The following is a 26,833-nucleotide window of genomic DNA, read 5'->3' as shown; positions in this document are numbered from 1 at the left end:
TCATCTCTACTAAAAATACAAAAAATTAGCCAGGGTGGTGGCGGGCGCCTGTAGTCCCAGGTACTTGGGAGGCTAAGGCAGGAGAATGGTGTGAACCCGGGAGGCGGAGCTTGCAGTGAGCCGAGATCGCACCACTGCACTGCAGCCTGGGCAACAGAGGGAGACTCTGTCTCAAAGAATAACTAGTAATGGCAAGTATTGTGAACAGCCTACATCTCTGATATACTTACGACTCAGGGGGATTGAGAAGTATCCATTAAAGTAGAAGAGACCACAGTAGGGTCACCCATCCCCATAGCTTTGAAATCCTAAATTTTTCCTTAATTTGGTTAGGGAAAGCCAATGTTATATTTTTTACAGAGTAAGAGCTCACCAGAGGCTGCTGTGGTATATATAATAAGTAGTTTGGCTACTAAGATCTCTTCTGGGGTAAAAGAGAAATCTAAGTTCCCTTAGATTTTGTAGGAACAGTAGAACCTAATATTTGTATCTTCCTTTGTGGTTTTCAAATATGTGTTTTGAGTTTTAATCCAGTAAACCTTTTGTTTTAGTTGTGAATAGCTTGTGGTTTGGGAAATGTAGATAGTTCTATATTGAATTAAATCAGTCGCTTCCTATTATCCCAGACTTCAACTAACTTTGGGGCCTGTGACCAACAACACCGGATGAAGTGAGGGTTTGTGCTTTATCAGCTCTCAGCTGCTATTTACACAGTTCATCCCTTTTAAAAGAATGTGAGTTTCCTTCTCAACAGTCCATGCTTGTCAACAGTGGAATTTTGTGTAACCAGTTTTCACTCTAGAAAGCAGTCACTTAATGTTTCCTAGAGTATAATATCATATTATAAGTTCATTAGCAAAGTGGTTGATACAGAAGATCAACAATTGGCCTTCAGCACAACTCCATTTTGTCTAAAAGAAACTTCATATGTTTTGAAATGCTGGAATACCACCCAGCTTTGAATTGCTACTAAAGCAGCTCAATCTAAAACTATTCTTTTATTCTTTTTTGCCATAAACGAGCATCACAGAATCAAATCCATTGAGAAGAAACTGCTTGCTTTGCCAACACAATTAGTTTCATAAGAAGCCTCTGCCTTCAGATTGTTCTTCTCCAAAGTCCACGTTTGTTGGATGGCTGCAGTTATTGTTTAATTAATATTTTTTAAGAGCCCCCCTTCTCCCAAGAGCCTCTAAGCAGATTTAGCAGGCTTAAAATGACTCTTCCACAAGGTGATTTCAATGCCATCTCACAAACAAATGAAATAGTGGCTTTTCTACTTTGGGGGCTCGATTTTTTTCTCTCTCTTTTAGTTCTCATAAAACCTGTCCACTAGAGAGAGTTTTTCTTCAGGGTTATCCTATCTTCTCTCTAAAAAAGATGCTATCTTGCTTATGAACGAAAAGCCCATGCAACCTATCCAGCTATGAAAAGAAGTGAGAGAAAAAAGTCTCAGGTTTTCACCTACCAGTGTGCAAAGCAAAAGGATTCAATGATTATTATTATCTTTTATGGTTTATTTTTATATTCCTGTTTCTTTTTTTGCCATTAGCTTCTTTGATAAGTGAATTTTAATGGAAAAGCTAATTCAGATCTTCAAGTTTAGTGGATGGGTGTCACTCCGCATAAACATTCTATAGAGAGAATTGCACCTCTTCCTTTTATGGGATCAGATAGCTCAGACCTTCAGCGTCATAATTGTTTGGCACTTTTAGTGATGTGGGCCCTGATTAAAAAGTCATATTGAGCTCAGTCTTTTAAAGGGAAGGCAGCTAATGTGATGGTTGAAATTGTAATAGTACAGGCAGGGATGCTATAACTATTTTCTTTTGTCACAGTCTTCCTTGAAAAGAGTTTTCACCCATCTAATCAGTGTTTTCTTTCACAAGAGATACCCATCCTGTATGTAAATAGAAGTTGGACTGTGCTTGACCTCCGTTCTTCAGCCTTAATGTCAAAAACCAATACACACAAAGGTAGAAATGGTTTGATGCATATTAGTCTTTGAAGTCAAGACTCTGGTCACCTTTGGTTTGGCATGGTGTAAGAGATCATTCTCTTGGGAGAGAAAAGCAGAAATAACTCTTCTTGCAGCTGATGTTAAAGAATTTCATGGGGACAAAAGAAACTTTACATAATTCTTTCCAATAACTTTTTTCCTAATTTACATAATTCTTTCCAATAAGTGTTTTAAAACCTGACTACTTTCCAGTGTGTAAGTTGAGGGTGGAATTGTCAAAAATCTATTCACTAGGTAAGTTTTGTTGGCCTTATAGCTGTGGAAAACCCAGTCTGGGGACTCTGAAGGAGAAACCTTGCTGTGCTATTTCAGAGCTGCCTCTCCCCAAAGGAATTTCAGAATATAAGGGACACTAGAAGACATGAGGTTTGAGAAAACGGGTCTTCGTGTTATTTGCTGTGGTTGCTGTTGAGTTAGACCCTGAGTGGAATGCATTGTGGTGAGCCACCACCCTAAGCATCAGTATTCTTGGCTATTCTCCCTTCATGTGCATTTTGGACTTAAAGGTGAAATTCCATCTTTAACCCCCTTGTGGTTGTCTGAACAATGATTAATGAACTAGATGTGATTCCCTGCAGACCTTTCAAAGGGTGGATGAAGGATGGAATTTCAGCCTTTTTTTTAAACCAGGCCTTTTGCTTAATACTGCTTTTAAAATTAATGTCCTCCTTTGAATGCCAAGAAAACAAAAGGAATTTCTCAAAAGTGTATGCAGCTTGACACAATAGACCTTAATTGGTGTCAAGGAGATGTTAGGATGAATGGGAAAATGCCCAATAAGACTGAAAAGTGGAACCTTGTTATGAGCTGTCATTTCAACGTGTATTTAAACTATAGCAAAACTGAAACATATTTGCCATATAGATCATAATGACTCCAAAGGAGCCATTATACTCTATTATGTAATTACATAATCAAACCATGCATAGTAATCAGCTTTTGGAATTCAATGCTAATCAAACATACCTATAGTATGTGTTTAAGCGAAAATAGAGAACGTTAATTTGCCATTAGTCAGCTAAACAAGAACGTGTATACAGAATATTCATGAATAGCTTAATGTTGTGTCAGATGATATTTTTTATTGTGTATTCAGGGGAAATCAACAATTTTAATTGAAGAAAAATCCAGCACAGAGGAGGATTACTCTTAAACTTGCCATTCAAAAATTTGCCTCACCTGTTACTGATTATAAAAGGTTAAATTAAATAAAATATTTTTCCTTTTATAAGCTCAAGTGACACAACAGTAATTATATAGCAGAAGATTCTTTTGAGATCCTGACCATCTCCATGCCATAGGATACAGTGTTATAAATGCTACATAAAATAAAACTGTCAAAACAACAACAACAAAAGCCTTTGAGCATATATTGCTTTTGTAATTAGCAATAAATCAAAGGTGTTATCTAGAAAGAGCCAAGAATAGAAATATCTTGATGACTTGGTCAGGGGGTCTGGCATCTACTCGTGGCTGGGCCTCATGCTTGTCATATGATTTCAGGCCTATCTGCTCCCTGGGCCTAAAGTGAGAGAGTTGATCTCCAAGTTTCTTTCTACTCAGTTCTATTGATTCTGGATTCCATAGGGTTCTATAAAAAACAAGGTGATACAGATGAAGTGTTTGGGTCAATGTCACATATTCTTGTTCACTCCATTATTTGTTGAGTTGGTTTAGTTTATTTTATCTCTAAGCCTGTGAACTGTATGGTTGGCATTCATAATTATTTTCACCATTAAGTAGACAGTCTTTGGAGCAGACAATCAACATATTTGACTTAACTGTTTGGTGTAACAAAACGTGGAGAGGATCAAAAAGGTTAAGAGGGGCTTTGTAAACAGCAGACAGATTGATTGCTTTTGATTTTAGATAAATACTAAAGTATTCATGCAGGTTGATATTTGCCTGTCTCAGAAATAAAGAATTGCATTTGTCTTGAAGAGGTCACACCCTTAACCTTAAATCTACAGTTGATGGGCCCCTCTCTTTGGACCCTGGTTCTCACTGTCTCTTGTCTGCACATTGGATACCTAAAAATGTTACTGTAATATTTAAATAGAACTAAATTCTTTCATCAAACGCTTTCGTGGCTTGAACTTCGAATAATTTATTTTCAAATTACTTTTACTGTAATTCTTATTAATTCAAATAGGTTTCTGATTTGATATAAAACTCTGTAAATGCAGGGAACAGTTTAATGAATTGAAAGATAGGATTGAGTCTTTTAAAGGAAATGTACAAAATATGCTGACAATAATTGCTTAGATAGAAATCAAATCTTAATGGCTTTGTTAATGATTTGTAGTGAACACTGTGTTTACGTTGACTTGGGGGAACATACGTAGTTAGAAAGATTTTTCCCTCTGGGTTTCAGCAGAATCTTAATTTTTTTCATTCTTTTCCTAAACGTACTCAACTCTGTACTAGCTCTCAGAAACGTTAGCAGGAATTGCAGTGCCTCTACTAGTGATGGTTTTATTTCGGGTAGGGATTAGAGGTTCTTCTTCCAAGTTGGGCCCATCCTGAACAGGGTTGTAAAAATAGTATCCAACAGAAATGAGCATAATTGACAAGTCATTTGAAGCTTCAAGTCAGCGAAGGCTCACACATCTAAAGAAAATAAATTTTCCAAAACGTGCTTCTTTGAAAATTTCCAACCTAGGAGGGTAGGAATGAATAACCCTGAGCCTTTCATTTGTGTAAAATTTCAAGAACTATAGTAGAGTTTTTAAAGTAGTAACTTACTATATTGATTAGCAGAATTTTTTTTTTAAACAATCAATAGTTTTGGTTTGACTCCTATTTAGACAATATGTGCTGATTTAATGTTAGGTTCAGTCTTCCATAGAGCAGAAGGTTTTCCTAATATGATTAGTTTTCCTAATATGATTTTGCTACTAAAGGAGTAGGTCAAGGGACTGTATTTGCCCTTTCTCTGGGCAAACTGTCTTCCCTGTGAAGAGTCGCTGGTGCTCCTTCTCTATGTCAGTAACAGTTTACGTAGTTGCCATAGTATAAACTCAATTCTGTTTTAACTGTGACTTGCCCTTTTATTATAGTCTTGACTAGAGAGACTCCCCTGGTGTAAATGAAGTGCTTTATTGATGAACAGCCAGGCAGCGGGGGCGAGAGCTTGTGGTGCTGGCAAAAGGCTGCCATGCACTGGTAATAAAGGCTTTCTCTAGGGGCAGAGTGCCGAGCACTGAAAGAAGGAAGCATAGTAAACAAGGCCTTTTACATTCAGGACAGTTTCTCTCTCATCTTAAAGTGTGTAATTGTGTTCTGGATAAAATATGGAAATTAAAAAAATCAGAAGTTTCTCATAGGCAAACAACCCTCTTTAAAAACAAGTACATTTTCCAAGGCAGAGCCAGTATGAACCTTGGCATCAAAGCCTGATGCTGGCTGGTAAAGAGTGCAAGCTGTGTGGGCCGGAGAATCTGATAGAACCGGGTTCAAGCACCAGCTTGGCCACTTAGCTGAATGACATCAGGCAGTTTGTTTGAATCTCTCTGTCTCAGGTTTTTCATCTCTAAAGCGGGGATACTGAAAACTCCAGGAGTTTGAGAGAGAAAAGTATGTAAAGCATCCTGCACAGTGCCCAGCCCTGGATAAACATTTGTTCCCTTCCTCATGTCTCATTTAAGATTTGCCTTGTCACCTCCCTACGGTGGCCATATTGTTGACTGAATAGATTCCAATCCAGGCAAGTGTTTTATGTAATGTCACTGAAATGGAGTTTATAACAAAATGAGGTTTTAGGAAAGCATCTGTAAACTATGTTAATTGAAGATTGAATTAGTAGGGGATTTATGTGCCCGCTGCACCCCCACCCCAACAACTCTGCTGTCATGGTCATTACTAATCATAAAAATACATTTTATCTTTCTTTAGACAATAAGCTTTCTCTTCATTGTGATGAGTGCCCTAACAACTTCTAGTTTACTACAGGAAGCTTGATTGTAAGCGAATGGGACTCTCCAGTGCCATAGTTTTATTTTTAGGAATCGTCTGGCAAATCGGGGAGTTATAGGGAATATAGTTGCTGATACAAATAAAAATCCAGTTGGATTCTGTCTTCTAAACCTCACCCATATACACCGATTAGTCTATAAATGCCAGATATTGTTTCACCCTTAAAATAAATCACCTTCCTGTTAACAGCCTTATTTAATGGCTACAGTATGTTGTACCTATTTGATTTCTTTTGCCCAGAACATGTCCTGTTTCTGCCTTGACATTATATCTGCTAATTGAGTTTTAAAAAATCAGAAAGGTTTTAAAAATGGATTCTTGAAGAAAGGCACCAAAGTTGCCTGTTTGTACCCTTCTGCTACACATCAAATTGTGTTTTGTAGCTACCTAATTGTCATGATATCTATTTCAAGGGGAAATTTATCAAGTCACAGTGCACTCTTCTGTTTGGAAGAAATATTTGAGGATGTGAGCAGAAATTATTTTTACATAAAGGCTTCAGGCAGTTAAGAGTACTGACATACATACCGTATTTTCATCACTGTCATTCACTTCCTTTGCCTCAAATAAATAGGTCATTATTATTCCTTTGCAGCCATCTTATGGTGCCTTAAAGTGTGGAGCTCTGTGTAACATAACTGCCGTCCAGCTGACCCATATAATTTATTGGTGATATTTACAGAATGACATCCTTGGGCCACCACCATCAGACAAGGCCCTTTGATATCTTTCAGCAAAATATTTCATGATCACTTATAATTTTTTAGCATTAGTATTATAACCATGTTAACCTAGCTAGGAATTGGCATTTTCTGAGACACTGGATTTTAGGTTAGCCTTCGCAATTTTAGAAAATAATACAGTCATGATGATGATACCACCATGGGTTTGCAGAGCGCATTATGTGCCAGAGCACAGCAAGGGCAAACATTTGCAGATGGAAAAATTTTACCTGAATGATTCACTCAGTAGTGACACATTAAAATAGTCTGGCCTTATAGTACTCAATTATAAGTGATTAAGAATGTTTCTAGAAAACAAACAAAACCTCACTCTGTTTTATTGTTGTCATTGCTTAAAAGACAAAATCATGGACAACATGCCTCTTTTCCCATCCCCTATATACATGTTCTGTAGCCTTAATATGAGTGGAGTATTCTACTCTCAGAATATGCTAGCCTTAGGATTTCAATAAAGAGCTAAAATTAAAGCATACAGTTATTTCCACAGGAACTATCCTGTTAAAGCATAATTCAATTGCAACTGGCTTTAAGTCCCAGTGGCTGCAAGATAGTAGTCAGGATTTGTAAGGCCTTGGTTTATGTTGAAAGGATTAATGCCCGTCACCAGGCCTTTCCACATGTACCTTTTGTAAACTGAAGATTATTTATGTTGCTAATATACTTCCTTTGATAGAAGAAATCCCTCCCATAACCCAGTAAGACCGTGTTTGGTATTCTTGTCTACTCAAAGCAAGTCCTATGCCTTAAGACAGTTATAGCCCTTGAATCACACAATTAAATTTTTTCTTAATTTTCTTAGTAGATTGCGCGTTACCTGAGGCTGTGAGAGTGGTGGCTTTTCTGTACACACTTTTGCCAGGGCCAGCAAAACCACCTTGAAAACCTCACTTGATTGGTAGAAATTTTCTTCTCCTTTTTCTTTTCTCCAATCTGGGAATAAACTTTCTCCAGCTGGGTTCTGAATTCTGTGTTTGTCACAGTAATGCACTAAGGAAAAAATAAGCATCTGTTCATTTTTTTTTTTTTTTTTTTCTGATCAACTTTTCTCTTTGTTGTTATTCTGTAACACTGTTCGGCATACTAAGCCTCCACTGCTGGATCAAGCTTTCGGGAATTTACCCTCTCACTGCAAGCCCGGTGGGCCTGCATTCTCACACCTGGGTTAATTCCCTGGATCATAGAGCTCGAGGTTGGGTTTCATTTTGGTCTGCTCCTCAAGCATCAGAAATTTTTGTCTATCTGTGGCTCTAATGATTTTTTTTCCTTATCCTTTTAGTTTCCTCTTTTCTAATCCTCTGCCAGGGGCTGGTCTATTTCTAGGTGGATTTGGCTTAGAGCCATCTTAGCCACCCCTCTCACACTTTCCCAGTGTGTCCTAGCAAAGAGAAAAAAAAAAGGATCCTTCAACAGAAATATGATAGCAGGTGGAAACCTTCCATTTATTCTAATTGCATCTCTATTTATACTGTCTCAAATTTTCTTTAGATGAGTATTTATCTTTGACCTTTGTTTCTTTATGTGGGAACATTTTTTTAAGGAGCAAATAATCTGCCCCGAGTTGGTGTAAAACAGCTGCAGAGGGAGGTCCTTGAGAGCAGGAGCCTTATTCTTGGATCCACACTACTCCCAATGCATAATGGCTTCATAAATCTTTGTATTTGATGTCTAGAGAAATTATGATGCGATGATGATAGCAGCAGCTGCCATTTATTCACTTTTATAGAAACTAGACACAGAGCTAAATGCTTTATATGTATTATCCTTTTTCATCCCCCCATCAGCCCTGTGAGATAGCTTTTAATTACTATCCCCATTCTTCAGATGGGAAACTGGCTCAGGGACTTTAATTAATTTTCCAGAGATCACACAGCTAAAAAGCAGTCTCTCTCTCTCCCCTTCCCGATTGACCATTACATCTACTGCCTATACCACACTTTTTGTTCTGTAAGTAGGGATAAGGTATCGGTTTTCACCCACGTGGCAGCTTCTTAAAGGCTAGGACAGCATATACTTCTGTATCCCCTACTATGCCAGGTGTGACATTGAACACTGGAGAATTACTTCATCCTTTGGTTCTGAGTTGAACTCACTTCTCCTCCTACCTGTACGGTGGATCATTTAGGACATTTATGAGGTGGCCCAGGCTGCCGTCACTAATCTTAGAAGCAACAAACTAGGGCAGATCTGAAGATAATCCTTATATATCAGTGAATCTGAAAGCCTCGACTTTTTGACATGTTCTGAGGGAGATTTTCTAAATGGCTGGCAGGGGGTGGGGGGTGATTTGCAGATAGGGGTGACAGTTCAGAGATGCCTGGGGCTTTGGGTGAATCATGAAGGTGTGAGTTTCGGAGAGCAGAGTAACAAACTCCGAACCCTAAGCCTTCCCAGGATTTCATCGAGATCCCGAAGAGTCACTCACTCACACACGATGAACTGCCTATACATTGGGACTGTCAACATCAACTAACAAGACGAGATTATTTATTGAACCCTCCTACCTACTTCTATTAAGTGGTTCCTTGAGTTTCTGTGAGGCTGACCAAATAGCTTAGCTCAAGGGCAGGTAAGCTAAAGTTGGCTGTGTCTATCTTCCCTACTCCATTTGTGAGAGATTCAGCATTCACAAAAGCTGGTACTCTGACCTTTCCAATACCTCCTCAATATACTACGCAACTAGTACAAAGTACTAGAGGCTGAAACCTTTTGTATCACAGCTTTTGAGAGTATGATGATTCCAGGCTTAGTTGTATTTTGTCCCTTGATCTGTCTTCGATTAATAGACTCGTTTTGTAGACTACGAAGAAAGGTATTAGAGCCATGCTAAATGTTGCTACTTGTGTTCATTTTCTAATATGCCTAGTTCCCACTTTAATAGATCCCACTGATCACATTTTAATTGATGGAAATTTTCCTCTGACCTTTTCTTCCCTTTTTTTAAGGTGATGGGCAGAATCTGTTTACGAAAGACGTGACAGTGATCGAGGGAGAGGTTGCGACCATCAGTTGCCAAGTCAATAAGAGTGACGACTCTGTGATTCAGCTACTGAATCCCAACAGGCAGACCATTTATTTCAGGGACTTCAGGCGTAAGTTTCCATCTCTATAGTTGTAGATGGCAACTTTTTTACCTACATGTTGTCTTGATAAAGAGATTGCTAAGGCCACCTTTTTGAAATTTAATGTTAGATGCTTAAAGTTTAGTCAGTTCTTTAGAGGGAAGAAGAAACAGGCAATCATAATCTTTCTACTTAATAGAAACCTTGAATGGCCCCTTTTAAAAGTAAGGCAGTCTTACTTTGCAATAGAAATTGATTGTAGTAATTCAAGGTGAATTGCAATCGAGTCCCAAATACTTAGCTGACACAAACAACTCAACAGGGTAAGGCAAGGAAAATACAGCATTCTGAAAGGTAATCCCTTTGGTTTGAAGATTGAAGTTTCCAAGGCAATAAATGCCTATAAGCATAAAACCAAGTCTTCTCTCATCATAGCCTTTGGCATATAGAAGTGTCCATATGCTGAAATCTTTCCAAATGTAATATCACAAAAAACAAAATTGCAACGGACTTGTATAGAATAGAAATGGTTCATATCAGTGTCAGGGCTTAGTAAGAGCAAGAATCAAATCTTTTGAAAAAAAAAAAAAGAAACCAAAAACTGTTATTGGAGAGCATCGGTGCCTAACCAAAGCGAAGCATGTCTCTTCCAAGCTGCTTGTCCCCTTCCTCCCCAATACCTCAGGGTCATTCATGACCTGTGGAAAACGTTGATAAACCTAAGGAACATTTAAAAGGTTGAGGGAAGATAAAAGGAAATAAGCCAGCTTCTTTTCTTAAAGTTAATTTTTGTCATATACTAAGTTAGTCTTTGCCAAAATTAAGAAAGGATTTTGAAAGAGAACATTTGAACTAAATAAGAGGCCCACATGTATCAGTTTTGCAGTGATTTTGATTTCCTGCTTAATGCTTAATCAGTTTCATACTGTGAAGCCAAATGTACTTAGGAAACCACAGGACCAGTTTAAGGCCTCCGTAGGCTCGAGGTCATCCACTTTTGGCAGCTCCACCTCAAATATGTTAAGGTGCATCCAAGTTGATTAGGTTTATTTTGCTATTAGATTATAAGTTTTTAAAATAATTTTTCATGTTGCTTTTGTAATTAATATGAAGGCTTTTTTAGTTCTGTTTCATAATTTGAAACCTTTGTTTTTTGAAGGCCTTACTTACAATTTTTGAGGCATTTTAAAAGGCTGTAGGCCCTAGTCCCTGAACTTCCAGTGCCCAAAGGCTAGGGGGCCCTGGCACTCCCTGCTTCAGGGGACTCATGACCTGCTTTTTCCCTTTGTTTTCTTTTTGTCTATCTCTAGTATAAAACCTGAAAACATGTATGAATAAGTGCTGAAAACAGCATTTGGAATTGTGCCAAGTTAGAAGGGTGCGTAGCTGGGTGTGTGTGCATATATATATATGTGTGCATATATATATATATATGCACACGCACACATACACACACACTCACACATACACTGATATGTGTAAGTTTCCTTTGGACAAGGTTATTTGTCTACATGAAGTTACTGCAAACACCCAAAATAGTAAGTCAAGAAGTATCAGATACAGCAAGATGTAATAAATAATTAAGGAAAATAAACTCTCCGTCCACCTTCTCACAATCACTAACTCTCTGTTTTGTTTCACAGCTTTGAAGGACAGCAGGTTTCAGTTGCTGAATTTTTCTAGCAGTGAACTCAAAGTATCATTGACAAACGTCTCAATTTCTGATGAAGGAAGATACTTTTGCCAGCTCTATACCGATCCCCCACAGGAAAGTTACACCACCATCACAGTCCTGGGTAAGAAATGCATGTGGGGCTTACCCGGGGAAATGGAATAGAGATGGCCCTTTTACAGCAGCAAGGAAAAGGTTAATGGTGAATTCTCCTGTTCAAACTTGTTTCAGGAAGAATCACCACCCATCTTGCTGAATTTTAAAAATAGCCTATTTTACCAAATGCTGTAAGGAATGGCAATCAGCAGTCTTTATAGATTCCACCTGCTCTTGGGTTTCAACCCTCAAGCTTCAGAAGCAAAGATCAAGAGAATTTAGAGCCCTCAAATGAATCACTCACCACATGAAATGTTATTACTTCTAACTACCGGGATTTTTTTCTTCCTTGTGTGCAGGAGAAGGGGAGATGGGCTACCAAATCTATACCCCATGGCAGAGCTCAGTTATGAAATCCACATAATGATTTTTCCTTCTGAGTTACATCCTCGTTTTAATATTGTTGATCTCCTTTTCATTGGCTTGACTTACGGCCTTGTTTATTGCTTATACTCTAGATTATGCTGTAAAAAAATCATACTCCATGAACATATACTTTGCCACAAATTGCAGTCATTGGACATAAAAGAGTTAAGAGCACTTTAACTGATAATAAGCAAAGAACTGTTGACGGGCTGCTAGGTACACCTCCAGTGAGCTGATTGTCTTCATTTATGATCACCAGATTGTGAGTTTCAGCAAAATCCTAGTAGCCAGGTTTCCATGTTCAATTTTAATATAGTCAGCAGATATTTCTATGTTGAAGGTAGTCTGAATTAGTCACCTTTAGACAAGCTTACTCTACTGCATAACACCAGCTGATTTGGATTCTTGAAACTGAATTTTCAAGGACATACACTATAGCATGAGGCAAGATCTCTGATTTACACCTTCGGGAAGATGATGAATCAAAGTCTATTTGAGGCGGCAGACTGCAGCTTTTCGGTGTAATGATAGGAAGATTAAAGAGGAAAGATAAATATGAAGGACATTTTTGCTTGGTATGTGTGCACATATATGTATTTATGGATGTACATATTGAGCTGCTGCCTCATTACTTTACTTCAACACAGCTGTAGAAGGGAAATTTTTTTTATTCATTAAGCTAAAACATAACCCTAATGCTCACATATATGTTTTTGACAAGAGGAGTATCAATTTTAGAAAGATGTGTTTAAAATCAGTCCATACAATTTCTAATCTGGTCTGTGTTTAATGATAGATGGCTTTCACGTATTCATATTTGTCACTATTGTGGTTTTAATCCAGATTAGACCTGTAGAAATAGTAAGCATGGGAGGTTTTAGTGGGATGACTATTTTGGTATTTTGCAGATGTACCAAATTCGCAAGCATAAATTTGAAGTTTTCTGTCTGTCTGCTTGTATCAGAGTATTTGAAAATGCTCTTTGCTTATTGGAGTAAGTCATTAGCAGCATAGACTTCAAATTGACCATCCACTCATCCACCCTTTGACTCATCATCGTTTATGGCATTTCCACAAAAGTGACAGTCATAAAATAAAATCTATTTATGGCATTTTGAATTTTCAGAGTATTTTACTACATATACCTTTACGTATTTATATGTTGTTTTCACAGAAGTAAAATGATAATAACAGACGTTAGACATCTTGCCCAGGTTACAAAGCACTCAGTAAGAACCAAAAATCTTAGAATTCGGAATAAATCTTACAATTCTGTCTTAAAATTACAACCTTTGTGTCTTCCAGTCTAGGTTGTTTTCAGTTAAATACCGAATGCTTTTGTTTAAAAAAAATTTTTTTTTTCCTAAAGGCACACATCTTTTGTTTTCAGGCGTATGTCTAGCCATTGGCAAGCAGTTACTACTGCCTGTCATTTTCTGGTGCCTGATACATTTATTCTCAAAACAACTGCTTTGGATCAGTTTGGCTCCGAATACACCATGTGCTTGGGAGCCAGTGTGCCAGCACTAGAATTTTGAGAGGTATTATGCCTGTAATCCTTTTGGAGGTCTGATTATTCTAGAAGTAATAGGTTCCTACTTGTATTTTATAGAAGTATTAACTTAAATATACTTGAAAGTAGCACTTTCAAGTATAAAAAGTAGTAGATATTCTTTCTGTAGATATTATTCATTCACTTAATATTCTTTCCATTTAATTTACTCTAGGATTCCTTGACAGAGTAAAATTGTTGTCATCACTGTTTGAGTCTTTCATTTTCCAAAATCTGACAATTTCCACTGATACTCGTATATTCAAACCTTTCTCGTAAGGTTTAGAGTTTTCAGATATTACAGTGAATGAAGAATGACAGTAGCATCTTTGTTGCTATCTGCAGTTCTCTGAAAAGGACTCCATGCATACTTACACAGCTGTCAAACTTCTTGATAGGTTGAAGATGCTCATTTTAGTGCATGTGTCTATTAGTTATTTGATGCATTCAGTAAAAACTTCAGCATAATTATAAGATATGGAGACGAGTACTTGTTAATGTTGTCTATGCTATTCTATAGTTACTATTATGCTTATGATCTTATCCATGTAAAATCTGAAGACTCTCCTATGATATTTTGTATGCATTTGTTGCCTTTAAGGATATTCATTCATTCCTTCCACTTGTGACGATTTTGTTTCTTTCTCCAGAACATACCGTAGGACTCTCTTTATACTACTATTCATAAGAGGAGATGAATGAGACAGAGAATACACTTCTTTAAGATTAATATAGTTACTGGTAATAGTAGCTAATATTATCACAGTCCTGTCCTTCTAAGATTAGTGTTCGTTCTTAAGATTCCAGGAACAGGAGAACCTAATTATTTTAAAGGGTCTTAGAGTGAGATTTCACATACTGATCAGCTTTAAGACTCCTCTTTTGTTGTAATTAATGTGACTCATCTTGATATTGCTGATTTTTGTTAAATGTTGTAGGCGTAATGTTTATAATTAGCACTCTTATAGATTTGAGGTTAGCTAAGAAGAACCTTGACATTTCATTACTGTTTTCTAGTATTTCCCTCTATGTGATTTTCATTCAGGTTTTCATCTATATGCACCTCCTTAGAAATATCTTTGGTTATTTTCATTAATGGCTGCAGGCAGTTTTTACTAAATGTGCCTGTTTAGTGGACCATGCGTAAGTATATTCTCTGGTTAGCAGCAGTTTTAATTCATTTTTCTTATAAATGGATTTTTATACTTTACTAACCTTTTGTATTAGAGTAGACATTGTGAAGCTAAAGGAAAAACAGGATAGAATTAATAGACCAAATAAGTTTTAAGATTTTCTTGTCCAACCCTTTTTTTTCAGAAAAGCAGATTTAAATCACCTCATTTATATTTTTGAAAGCTTTCTTGCTCTTAAAAAAAAAAAAACTGAGCAAAGTCAGCTTTGTAACATATCAATAAACTATTATGATTCACAATATCAGATTTTATTTTATAAACCAAACAACTCCCAGTATACATGCCTGTTTCTTCTTCTAACCTTAGCTAAGATCAGAAATACTGGTCACAATCTTGAGAAAACTATTTATGGGCTTGGAAAAAAAAAATCATTCAGTGATTTCACAGGATGGTGATCTCAACAATGAATAAGCCCTTCATTTTTCTACACTGGGCAAATTTTTTTTTTTTTTTTTTTTTTTTTTGAGACGGAGTCTCCCTGTGTCGCCCAGGCTGGAGTGCAATGGCGTGATCTTGACTCACTGCAACCTCCGCCTCCTGAGTTCAAGTGATTTTCCTCCCTCAGCCTGCTGAGTAGCTGGAACTACAAGTGCCCGCCACCTCACCTGGCTAATTTTTGTATTTTTGGTAGAGACAGGGTTTCACCATGTTGGCCAGGCTGGTCTCAAACTCCTGACCCCAGGTGATCCACCCACCTCAGCCTCCCAAAGTGCTGGCATTACAGGCGTGAGCCACTACAAACCTGGGCACATTTTCTAATGCTTCTGAAGTTTTCCACATTTTTACCTTAGCCTTAAAGTTGAAGATGATGTCAGCGCTTTGGGCATATAATCCTAGGAACTAGCACTGGTTCAGGACTCACTCTGAAGAGTTACAGAGTAGAATTTATCTGTTGCAGTTGTTTGGATAATGCCAAACAACAAATAATCCAGATGGGGACCTAGCTGCCTGTCAGGATCTCAGCCCCCAAACGAAATCTGGAGGAGACATTGGTGAATTTTCCTCGATCCTTATCTGTACCTGTCCCTTTTCATTTCCTTACTTTGGACCAGCAGACGTTATTGATAATGTGGAAGGAACACACCCTCATCTTTATGAACCAAATGGAGGCAATAAAGACTTTCCACTGAGAAATATCATTGAAGATGAACGAGGTAGTGAAGGTTAGGAGAAGCTTGGGGTAAACAGAGACAAGGGGTTTCCAGGCTCAGCATGAAAACTCAGAGAATAAAGGAAAGGTATCCAGGAACACAGGAAACAACTACCTGAGTATGTTTGAGGCTAAATTCCACTAAGACTCAACAGAGATACATAGAGGAGTCTTTTAACAACTGCTGGACTGTCGCATCAAGAAGATTCCCGTGTTTCCACAGAGGGAGCATCAAAGTGTTTCTCCCAAAGTTATACAGATAAAGTGGGATCTGATCTGTCCCATTCCCTAGGGATTTCCCGGGTTGCCAGTGGCTTTAGTCATTTGCCCTCTTTGTCACATACTAAGAGAGCCACCTTCCTAAGTTCCTATCCCATCAGTTACATTGCTCCATTACAGTTCTCATTAGGAACCACTGCATATTTCAACATGAAAAATTATTTTCATCACTCCTATTTTTTCCTGGACCTTGAAAGGTATTTTTTTTTTTTACTTTCATTCCTTCCTTAGTTGAGAAGACACTCCTATATTTGTTACACCTTAGTTGTTTTCATTTTTTCTTATACCACTCTTTAAGGTCTTATTTTCTTTAGGCTTTTCCTCTGACATTTGATCTAACAATAGCATGTAAAAAATATTCCTATAATACTGCACTCAGAATGCAGTAGTATTTATTAGTCCTAAACATCTAGTCTCTCTGTGTATCCCCTATCAACCATCTAGGTATGTATGATGAAAATCTATAACCTACGTGACTGTCATCTAGCATGGATGAACTATGTGAAAGATACAGCTAGTTGAAGTCATTCCATTTCTTTTGTTAAAGCCTTTCTGTGTCTCATAAAATGCTAGCAGATGTGAAACTCTAAATTAGATGTTAAATTATCTTTTTGTTTATTTTTTCTTAAAATGTAAACTAGGGTAGTTCTTTGCCATGTTTAACTACTCATTTGGGCCATATCATATTAGCAACACTTCCATTTGAGCAAATATGTTGTTTTCCTTGTACACGGGAAACAAACAAGAGGGATCCTTTGGCTCTGCTCATTACACCCCCCGCCACCACCACCACCAAACACTATCTTGCTAAGGAAGTATGTGCAACAAATCATTTTACTTTTACTTTTCTATCATTCTCTATAGGAATTTTCAACTGCTCCAATTCAGTGTAAAAGTCTTCCTGTGGGCAGAATTTTCACATTGTGGACTAGAACAGTTGGAAATCCCAAATACTTGGTTTAATCCCATAATTTATTGAAGCAGTATCAGAGATTTATTATTCAACTTGATCATCAGATGGCATGTTTATACATATTTAATTTCTTGTTTCTCTTCTGAGTTGAGAAACTTATTAATCATAAGTCTCGGAACTGTCTTTGCTTATTCATGGTGGTCAGGACATATATTCTTAGATTCACTGTACTGAATTCAGTATTCTTACTGATTTTTATTTCAACAGGCTCAGTCCTGAGGTAAGGTTGCATATGAAATTTTACTGTCAACTCAGTTTCATAAAAGATAACATATTTTATCATCATCATCATCGTCACCATCACCATCACTATCACACTACATACTCTTGATTTGATAGTCAGTACTTTAACTTCCCAATCCGTTATTTTGACCATTTTATCACACATATGTTTAATATGCTTACAGAAGGGTGGTTGTAATTCTGATATGTAAATCTACTTATAAGCACTTAAGAGTCTCTTTCGTCTTTGGTTTCCAAAATCTGGAGCACTGGAATTCAGAATATGGAAAATTGCTGCAAACTAATTGGCATTTCTTATATTACTGCATCTTCATATCCAAAGGACTTTATTACTACATTATCCATCAGAGGTTATGATTACATTCTGGATCTCTATGAATTATTTGATTACATGGAACTGGTTTGAGACAAAATTTTTCTGTGCATTTTATGGTGAGTGATTCTTTTAAGAGACTCAAAGATTTTTATCTTTGCTCCGTTGACTTTGGAATCTTTCATTTGAAGATTGAAATTCAAGAGTTGAGTACAAGGAGAAATACTGCTTTCTGGGGTTTCCTGGTAAGGATGATCATTTCCATAGCATGTACTCCCCTTTTATATCTACTTTCTGGTTAATTTTTGAATGACTGGTGACTAATATCTATATTGATATAATGTGCTCAGTGATAAGAGTGAGACATTGGTGGTGGTGGTGGTGGTGGTGGTGGTGGTGGTGGTTGTTGTTATTATTATTATTATTATTATTGAGACGGAGTTTCGCTCTTGTTGCCCAGGCTGGCATGCAATGGCACGATCTCGGCTCACTGTAACCTCCGCCTCCCAGGTTCAAGCGATTCTCCTGCCTCAGCCTCCCAAGTAGCTGGGATTACAGGCATGTGCCGCCGCGCCCGGATAATTTTGTATTTTTAATAGAGATGGGGTTTCTCCATGTTGGTCAGGCTGATATCAAAGTCCTGACCTCAGGTGATCTGCCCGCCTCGGCCTCCCAAAGTTCTGGGATTACAAATAGCCATCATGCCCAGCCACACTGGTTATTTTATAACATAAATTTAGGATAGAAATTCTAAATTAACTGATTTTGCATAACTCACTTTATTTGATGATTACTTTGTATTTCTTTTTCGCCTCTTGTGATGATTTAAATTCCCATCAGGAATGTCTACTGTTTTTCTCCTTTTTGATAGCAACAATGCAAAAATGCATTCTGTGTTTATAAAGCACATATGTTTAATTTGTAGTCCCACCACGTAATCTGATGATCGATATCCAGAAAGACACTGCGGTGGAAGGTGAGGAGATTGAAGTCAACTGCACTGCTATGGCCAGCAAGCCAGCCACGACTATCAGGTGGTTCAAAGGGAACACAGAGCTAAAAGGTAAGCTGCAGATTGCCACACACTGAAGTAGTTAGCTGATTCTAGCAGATATGCCTTTGTGAAAATCATGGAGAAATACAAAACATGCCCATGAAACCAAAGTATTCATTTAGATATGGTTTATAATCAATTACTAAATATGTCTGAGGCCAAAGCATAAAAGCATTTTATTCTTCTAATCCATGTCCTCATTCTGCTGTTTGAGGGTTCATGGTGATAGCTGTCGCTCTACTCAGATGCCCAGAAAGAACTAAAACTGTAAACTACAACTCTTTAGGCTAGGAAAAATTTTCATGAGGGCTGTCTCCTGAGCTCAGGCTGTCTCTGTCTGTACCTTCAATTCTAATTGCTTTTACCCTGTCTTTTGCAGAGACCTAGAGGGGACCAGAACCCCACATTTTCAGGGTATACATTTAAAAAAATGTTTAACAGTCTTTCGTATGGTAAATTCCAAGTCATTCTGACGTCTATTGCACTATCAACTGTGTTGACTATATGCTTTCCTACAAGAGTGGTTGCACTAAGTGGACTAACAGTTTCATCTTAATTGTGAATTTACAGGGACCACCTTTCTTGTGAAATTTGTGATTCAGTTGCCCAATTCACCAGTCTGTTCTTATGCAGGCTGTGATTTTGTGATGACAGTACAAGGCAGCTCCTTTAGCCCCATTCTGATCATCTTTACCTCTGTACTGGGCCATCCCGGGTTCGAGTCCTGGATCCTCAAATACCTGGCACCTCAGGTGTTGCATCAGATAAAGGAGACAGCCTATACCCTATTTGACCATTTTTTGCCAGTTATCTTAAATTCCGCATGTATTTCTGCATTGAGATTCCTTCCTTTTCAAAGTTACCCTGCAGGTAGTACCCTGCACAAAGGTCTTAGGGGCTGAACTCCTCTAATTGTTTGACAGAAATGCTAGTGGCATGCTTCAGTTTCCTCTAAAATAGGGTTAATCGTATTACATACTTTATGGAATTTTTATGAAGATGAAAAGAGGGAATAGTTGTAAAGTATTTAGCTAATACTTGGGCCAAAGTAAGTGCTGTATATGTGCTTGTTAAATAAATAAAGAGCGTGAGAAAGAAAAGAATCAGCCCTTTTAGAAAGAGGATATAGAAATCTATATCTGGAAGCAGATAAATCTATATATAACAGCTTAAGTTTCAAGAAGCTTGTTCTGTTTTAATCTCCTACTTCCTAGGTATGGTTTTGGAAGGAAGGAGTTTCTCATTTCCTCTCTGCTTTTCTGTCTAAGTGAATTCAGCCATTAAATGTGTACCGATAAGTACAAAACATTAAAAGAAAGTTAATGGTGTGCCATGTTCCTGGGAGTGCTGAGTTCAGGAAGGGACTGCCTTGGCCTATTCATTCCATCCGGAAGCCTCCTCCCTCCTTTTCTGGGTGTTCTTGGATGTGTCTCCCATCTGGCCCCAAGCCCTGTATCTTACTTTGCTCTAGCCCACTGCCACTGCATTTTTACGGTCTTCCAAAAGTCTCAGAGTTTAAACATTTCAATTACAATTTCAATTATGTAAATCCATTTAGTTACTTTCTCTCTTAATTGTTGATGATGGGAGTAGGCAAAGGGGGTTGTTTGTAACTCTACTGCTTGTTGAATTACTTAGGGGATTTGGATAATATCCTAGAATTTCTAAATGGCATGACAGCCTAGTCAATATTTCAAGTTCAGATGGTTGTAGGGGGGTGAAAAACATTTTTCTTCTTCTCCTCCTGAATACCTTGAGCAGCCAGATGTCAGAATGTTTCAACTTTCAGCTGTCTTTTTCTGGGAGGTTTTAAGATAGAAAAACCATACATAATATATTTCAGTAAAAATAGTGTATGGTATTTGGACTTGAAATATATCTTAAATACTATGCTGCCCGGTTGAAAAGTCATAAATTAAGGAAATAAACACTTTATCAGGTAACTATCCACAAGTTACTCTCATCCCAAGTAACTGCCATCATATTTGTTAAAATAGCAATGTTGGGGTTAGAGGACAGAGGGGAGGACATAAAAACAAACTGATGGAAATTCACCCAACTCTGGTGTCTTGGTACATTTTCTGTTCCCCAGGCAAATCAGAGGTGGAAGAGTGGTCAGACATGTACACTGTGACCAGTCAGCTGATGCTGAAGGTGCACAAGGAGGATGATGGGGTCCCAGTGATCTGCCAGGTGGAGCACCCTGCGGTCACTGGAAACCTGCAGACCCAGCGGTATCTAGAAGTACAGTGTGAGTACCCTGGTATCTTATTCTGAGGGCGTAGAGTTGCAGTTACATAGAAACTCTTCAGAAGCCATTTATTCAATGCATTCATTTTATATAGTATACATAGAATTCTTATTTTTGCTAGAAAAATGAAGGATTATTTTATTGAAATATTGTACTGCCATATTACAGAGTGCCAATGAGGATTTGAAAATGCTACATTGAACCCAAAGGTAAAACTGAAATAATTTCAATCTGCTCTAACACGTGACTTAATTAATTTCTTTGCATATAGACTGTCATCATTTCTATGCCAACTGCAAAATCTAGGGTAATTTTTCCCCTTTTTTTTATCCCATCATAAGTACTGAAGTTTTTATAGAAGGGATTTTTTTCCCATTTACGTCAGCATTTTGTTTTAAATGACATGTCCTCCTCTATTTTAGCTTAAATTAGAGCAATGAGTTGAAAAGTCGACTCTTTGGGATCATTGCCACAATCTTGATGGCTTCATCAATAAAAGCTAGATTGTAGTGAGTGAGGTTTTCTCCTTACCATGCCCTGTAGACCGAATATGTTTTCCTCATCTTCTCCTCTGGACCCTTCTGCTTAAAAGGAAAAAGTCTTTTTCTGCACAAAGCCATTCTTATGCCAAGGTTGTGGCTAAGTAGCCAGCTTCTCACTTTGCATTTGGCTTCTGAAAAATCAAGGTGATCTTTGAGTATGCATACTGAAATGTTACCAGAGTTTGGTTGGGATGGTAGTGATTGGATGTCTGATAAAGGAAAAGCTTTACCCTTTGTGAATCATTGGATTAATTTCCTAGGGCTGCCATAACAAATTGTCACAAACTTGGTAGCTTAAAATAGCAGAAACTTCTTTCCTTACAACGCTGGAGGCCAGAAGTCCAAAATCAAGGTTTTGGCAGGACCACACCCCCTCCCACCACAAAGACTGTAGGGATGGATCGTTCATTGATTTTTCCAGCTCTGGGAGTCCCAGGAGCTCCTTAACTTGTGGCTTCACCACTCCACTCTCTGCCTTCATCATCACATGACCTTCCCCTCTCCTCTGTGGGTCTCTCATCTGTATGTTTTTCTGAGGACACTTGTCATTGGATGTAGGGCTCACCCAGATAATCCAGAATGGCCTCATCTTGAGATCCTTAAGCTGATTTCATCTGTAAAGACTTTTTTTCCAAATTCAGCTACAGTCACAGATTCCAAGGGTTAGAACATGGACTTATCTTTGGGAGCCACCATTCAACTCCATACAAGCCCTGTTATTTGTCTAAATGATCTGAGCAAAATGGGAAGGCAGGAAAAGCTATAAAAAGTTGCTTCTAAGAAACCATCCCATTCCAACCTTTTCTTAACTCCGTGAGCTTGGCTCAATTTAACATTACATAATGCAGGGTTTCCTCGTTAATTCCTTTAATCTGCTTCAATATAAAGCTTCATTATGGGCATCATGCTTATAATTTTCATATCACTAAAACTATTGTGGTATAATGTCCCTATAATGGGAAAACGGAAATGATCAGATATTATCTAAATTAGCAGATAGTAGATTTCTTGTGACTTTGTTAATATGTAATTCATTTAAGCAAACTTAATATCCATTAACTTTCCTTGTAGGGGCCCATTAGCTTTAATAATACATTAGCTCCTTTGTACGTCCTGAGTAGATATTCACCCAGTTTCCACCCCTAAACTCTTTCAGTATTTTCCCAGAATATCTTTTAAATAGAATATAGTCCCACCCACCTACCAAATTACCCTCACTCCCAAATGCAAAATATTTCAAGCGCTACACCTCCTACTCCTTGGAAAACTTGATAATGATCCTTATAAGCCTTGGTTTCCATAATCTGTAGATTCTAAGACAAGGAATAAGGCTCCACATCTGAATCCATTTGACTTCAATCTAACAAAGTACTGCGAGCCTTTAATTTCAGGAAAGTGACTCTAATGCCCTCCAAAAACAAGGATGCACCAATTGATACTTTAAACTCTAATATGGCACCTTTTTGTGGGAGACTCTGCTTTTTATCCAAGAAAATCATACAAATATTTTAGCCTTTATTCCACTTTTCGGAATATGCATAAGGAAAAATATTTTTGTATAAAGGAAAGCTAAGATAATTACAATGCATTATATTAACCTGAATGGAACTTCGCATCTGGTTTGATATCTTAAGTAAGGCTCTCTGTGCTCAAGAAAGTTCACTACCCTCCACTCCTAGAGCACTATTGAGAACTTTGCAGAGTCAGCCAGGAATTCCTTTTGTAGCTTCTTCAAACACAGTTGGAATTCTCTACATCATTTCCTACCAGCTTTACTCTCCTTGAACACTAGCAGCTATGCAGTAACAAAAAGTTTCATTCCTCAAATGCCTGAAGCACTCAGTCACTGGGCCCTGAAGTCTGATCAGTCATTGCCCAGTGCTGTTGATGGCTCAACTCCAGTGCCCCCCACAGCTGTCCTCTCTCTGCAGACAAGTAGCACCATATTTTGATGACCATGAGGAAAGAAGAGACACTCGAATACATGAGATTCCTAGAATAATTTATTCAGTAGCCACTCTGCATGGAGGGTGAATTATTTTGGATGCCTGTGAGGAGTAACATTGCACCTGTATTTTAATGTTGACTCATGCCCTTGAAGTCAGCAGTTCTTAACCTTTTGGGGATCATTGGCCCCTTTAAAAACCCTTTGATAGCTATAGACCTGGAAAAGATGAATACAGTCACATATTCACCATATTCTACTTACAATCTAAGGAGTCCATTTACCCCTCAGGGTTTTCCTAAATTCAGTTATTTGAGGACCACTTTCACAAATTTGCCATGTTCATGCATCATCTGTATTTTTACCTGATTTAGAATTTTTCTTTAAGTCACTTTATTGCTTTAACCTAACCAGGGCCTATGTAAAAATATCTATTAAATTACACATTTCATTTGTTATATATAGTGTCTAATAAGCTTTAAAATAAATGTACAACTAATATTTTTCAATGTCCTTTCCTTTGTCACCTAAAAAGATTTCTTATGTTCTCGGTGAGAAACAATAGGTTATCACTAGGAAATACTGACCCCATTCATGGACCTCAGAGTCTACTCCGAGTAAATAAGGCTACCTTGGGGGCAAATCTAATCTGATACTATTGGTATTAAATATGCTCACTTGTTTAAGCCTGGCTGATTTTACTCCATGAAGGTTTATGGAAACCTCTCTTTATCCCCATCTAAGATGAATGGATGTTAACCAGGACATGAATAGGGTTAAATGACAGATCATGGATTTGAATTCTACATGAAGTAATTTTTTAAAAATACTATTAAAAAGGAAATGAAATAATGAAAACCTGCATTATATGTCATTAAATATCTTACTTTAAGTAAGACAGGGAAAAAAGAGAGGAAGGATAAAAAGAAGGGAAGTGTTGCACCTCTGTCCTTAAAATGGAGTGCTACCATACGGCATAGAAGACAAGGCTTGATCTACAACTTGGAATTGCTTTTGTCTTGTGGATTTAAGTCCTAATTAATTGAACCAGGATTTTGCAGTGTTTGTTAGGACCCTTATTTGTGATACCAGGAGAAATTGTTGTGCCCAATTATGTGAAAAATCAGCCAGATGTGTATGCTGTCATACTTTTAATAATCCTTAAGTTTTTGGTGAGTACAGATATTAATTGTGTAGTATGCATTGAAGTGATTAACATCAATGTAATTTATCATCTGGAGATTTCTGAACATAAATAAATGAGTTGTTTTGTTCAGCAAGGTGTTGACCCCTTCAGAATCAGTGAATTAAAGTCCCCCCCCTTTTTTATTAGAAATATGAAAGGCACCACAATCAGCCAAGTGTTCAGTTATTTGATTTTCTGGGGCATTAGCCGCTCTTGTTTGTGACATTTCCCTGTTGGGTGCTCGTTTGCAAGCTCATTAATAAGGTTTTCTCATAGGAACGTTGCCGGGAATGAAGAACATACAGTAGGTCTCTTAGTTTTCTAGCTTTCATTCTGAGACTCAGCAAGGGTACAGCAGCAGCACACAGTTAAATGTTTAAAACAGAAAATAATTATGCTCCCAAGCTGGAAGAGCTCAAAGCTCTCTTTCCTTAGATGTTATGCAGAGAACAGTTTTGCTTTTTAATGTTCCGAGCTGTATGACCCTAAAATCTTTCAGTGCATTTTTTTCTTGCGAATGTCTGTACAGGTGGTGGTGCCCAAATTTACAACATGGTTGATTATAGCAGAGTGTGATACAATTGTAGCACGGTTAGTAGAGCTTCAGATCTGAGGGAATGTACTCTTGTCAAATAAAAGCCTGTTTAAACGGGAACAGTTCACTGTCTGAGCGTTAAGAGAAAACTGTCTAAATAGCATCAAGGTGGCAACACATAGCGACATAAGCTGGGAATTCAAAGAAAAGCTGTGACCCTCAGTATGGAATTCAGATTGCTCTGCACAAGGGAGGAAAGCCTTCCTCTGGACTGGGGTGAATATGAAGCTCTTGAATTACTGCTGTGTGGCTTCTGCTTTCACCCATCATAGCCTTGCTCTTTAACATGTTTGGCAAAAATCCTCATTTTGTGAGGGTTTTGTGTTTGTGCATATTTTAAAAAAAGAAAGAAAACTCAGAGATGAGTTTTGAAAAGAAGAATGAAAACAAAGACTCTAGAAATGGGTGCTTGAATGCCATGCCTGCTCTGATTATCATCTGACAGTTAATTGTATACGTGGGCATCATTTTCAAAATGAGTTTTATTGACTGAATGTAGCTAGGTATTTTATAAATCCATAGCCCTGTTCATCCAAGGTCCAGAGAAGGGTAGATTTTTTTTTCTTTCATTCCCTCAACTGGAGGAAAATTGGGCATTGAGGAGATGATCAAAACCTGTTCTTTATCTGTGCCAAAATAAATGTTTCTCTGGTATCGATAGTGCCCTGCAGTGAAGGAGAGAGGAAAACCTGGAAATCAGAAAATCTTTCCTATTTGGAGTGGAGGATAACACTTAGTTCCCAAGAGCAGCTTCTATATCAAATCCTCTCCCTCATCAATTCTGTTTCCAGGTTGTATTCTTCAGAGCATAATAGCTGGCGTTTTCAGATTTGGCCTGTTTCTCTCTGATCTCCAGTCTCTCTTTCTCTTTCTCTCTCTCTTTTTTTTTTTTTAAACAGAATACGCTCTTCCTCCCACTCTCCCTTTTATTTTTTTTTTAAAGCAGTGAATTGAGTTTCAGGGAGGTTATTTTAGTATTTATGATTCCTTATGAGAAATAATCAAGGAATGAAGAACCCCGATTGAAGCTAATTTTTAACCTATTATTTCTTGGTGTTAACACAGAGTAGTGTTGGTTCCAAGTTCCTGATATTATAAGGACTATAGATTTTTAGTGATACAATCTGCAGTACCAAAAGTGTCAAGAGGCTGAGTAACCAGTATTCAAAATACAAAGAGTGAGTGTTGGGCAAATACATCATGAGCAAGACTGGAATAACCCTTAAGGGAAAAGCCTTTGCCTTTATACCTGCCTTCTGAATGCATACCCTGCAGAAAGAGGCCTGTTTTACTAAGAACCACCTCCTCTCATCTCACTGACCTTAATGTATTTGTAAAAGATGTGTCTGTGTGGCTGTGGACATTGAATGCTTACATAGTGAAACCAGTCTTCTAATGCACATACTTCACTTAATGGTTTTTAACTCAAGGTCAAATTTTGATTGTGTGGAAGGTTAAATAGTTGTGAAGCTGGCATCTAAAAATCTAAAAGGAATGGTCAAACAACATCCTTTCTGATTTCCTGTAAGACACCACTTAGAGACACATCGGAAGTGCTAAATAAAT

The 26,833-nt window shown here is 37.7% G+C and overlaps 1 protein-coding gene across 10 annotated transcripts in view; it reads left to right on the top strand.

Annotated features, from left to right (window-relative positions):
* The window catches only part of CADM1 (cell adhesion molecule 1), a 339,666-nt gene that overhangs the window by 254,140 nt on the left and 58,693 nt on the right, over window positions 1–26,833 (top strand). For all 10 annotated transcript variants that reach the window (XR_008620267.2, XR_008620266.2, XM_034933750.3 and 7 more), the window contains exons 2-5: window positions 9,681–9,827; window positions 11,441–11,593; window positions 18,620–18,757; window positions 20,841–20,999. Coding sequence is in view for 8 of the 10 variants with exons in the window: in XM_034933750.3 (XP_034789641.3) it covers window positions 9,681–9,827; window positions 11,441–11,593; window positions 18,620–18,757; window positions 20,841–20,999 (597 nt within the window). In the remaining 2 variants the exon portion in view is untranslated. The remainder of the gene's footprint in view (window positions 1–9,680; window positions 9,828–11,440; window positions 11,594–18,619; window positions 18,758–20,840; window positions 21,000–26,833) is intronic.

The sequence above is a fragment of the Pan paniscus genome, chromosome 9, assembly GCF_029289425.2.
Source record: "Pan paniscus chromosome 9, NHGRI_mPanPan1-v2.0_pri, whole genome shotgun sequence".
Lineage (NCBI taxonomy): Eukaryota > Metazoa > Chordata > Mammalia > Primates > Hominidae > Pan > Pan paniscus.
The sequence above is the reverse complement of the archived record's forward strand: the minus strand, read 5'-3'. Positions and strand labels throughout refer to the sequence as shown.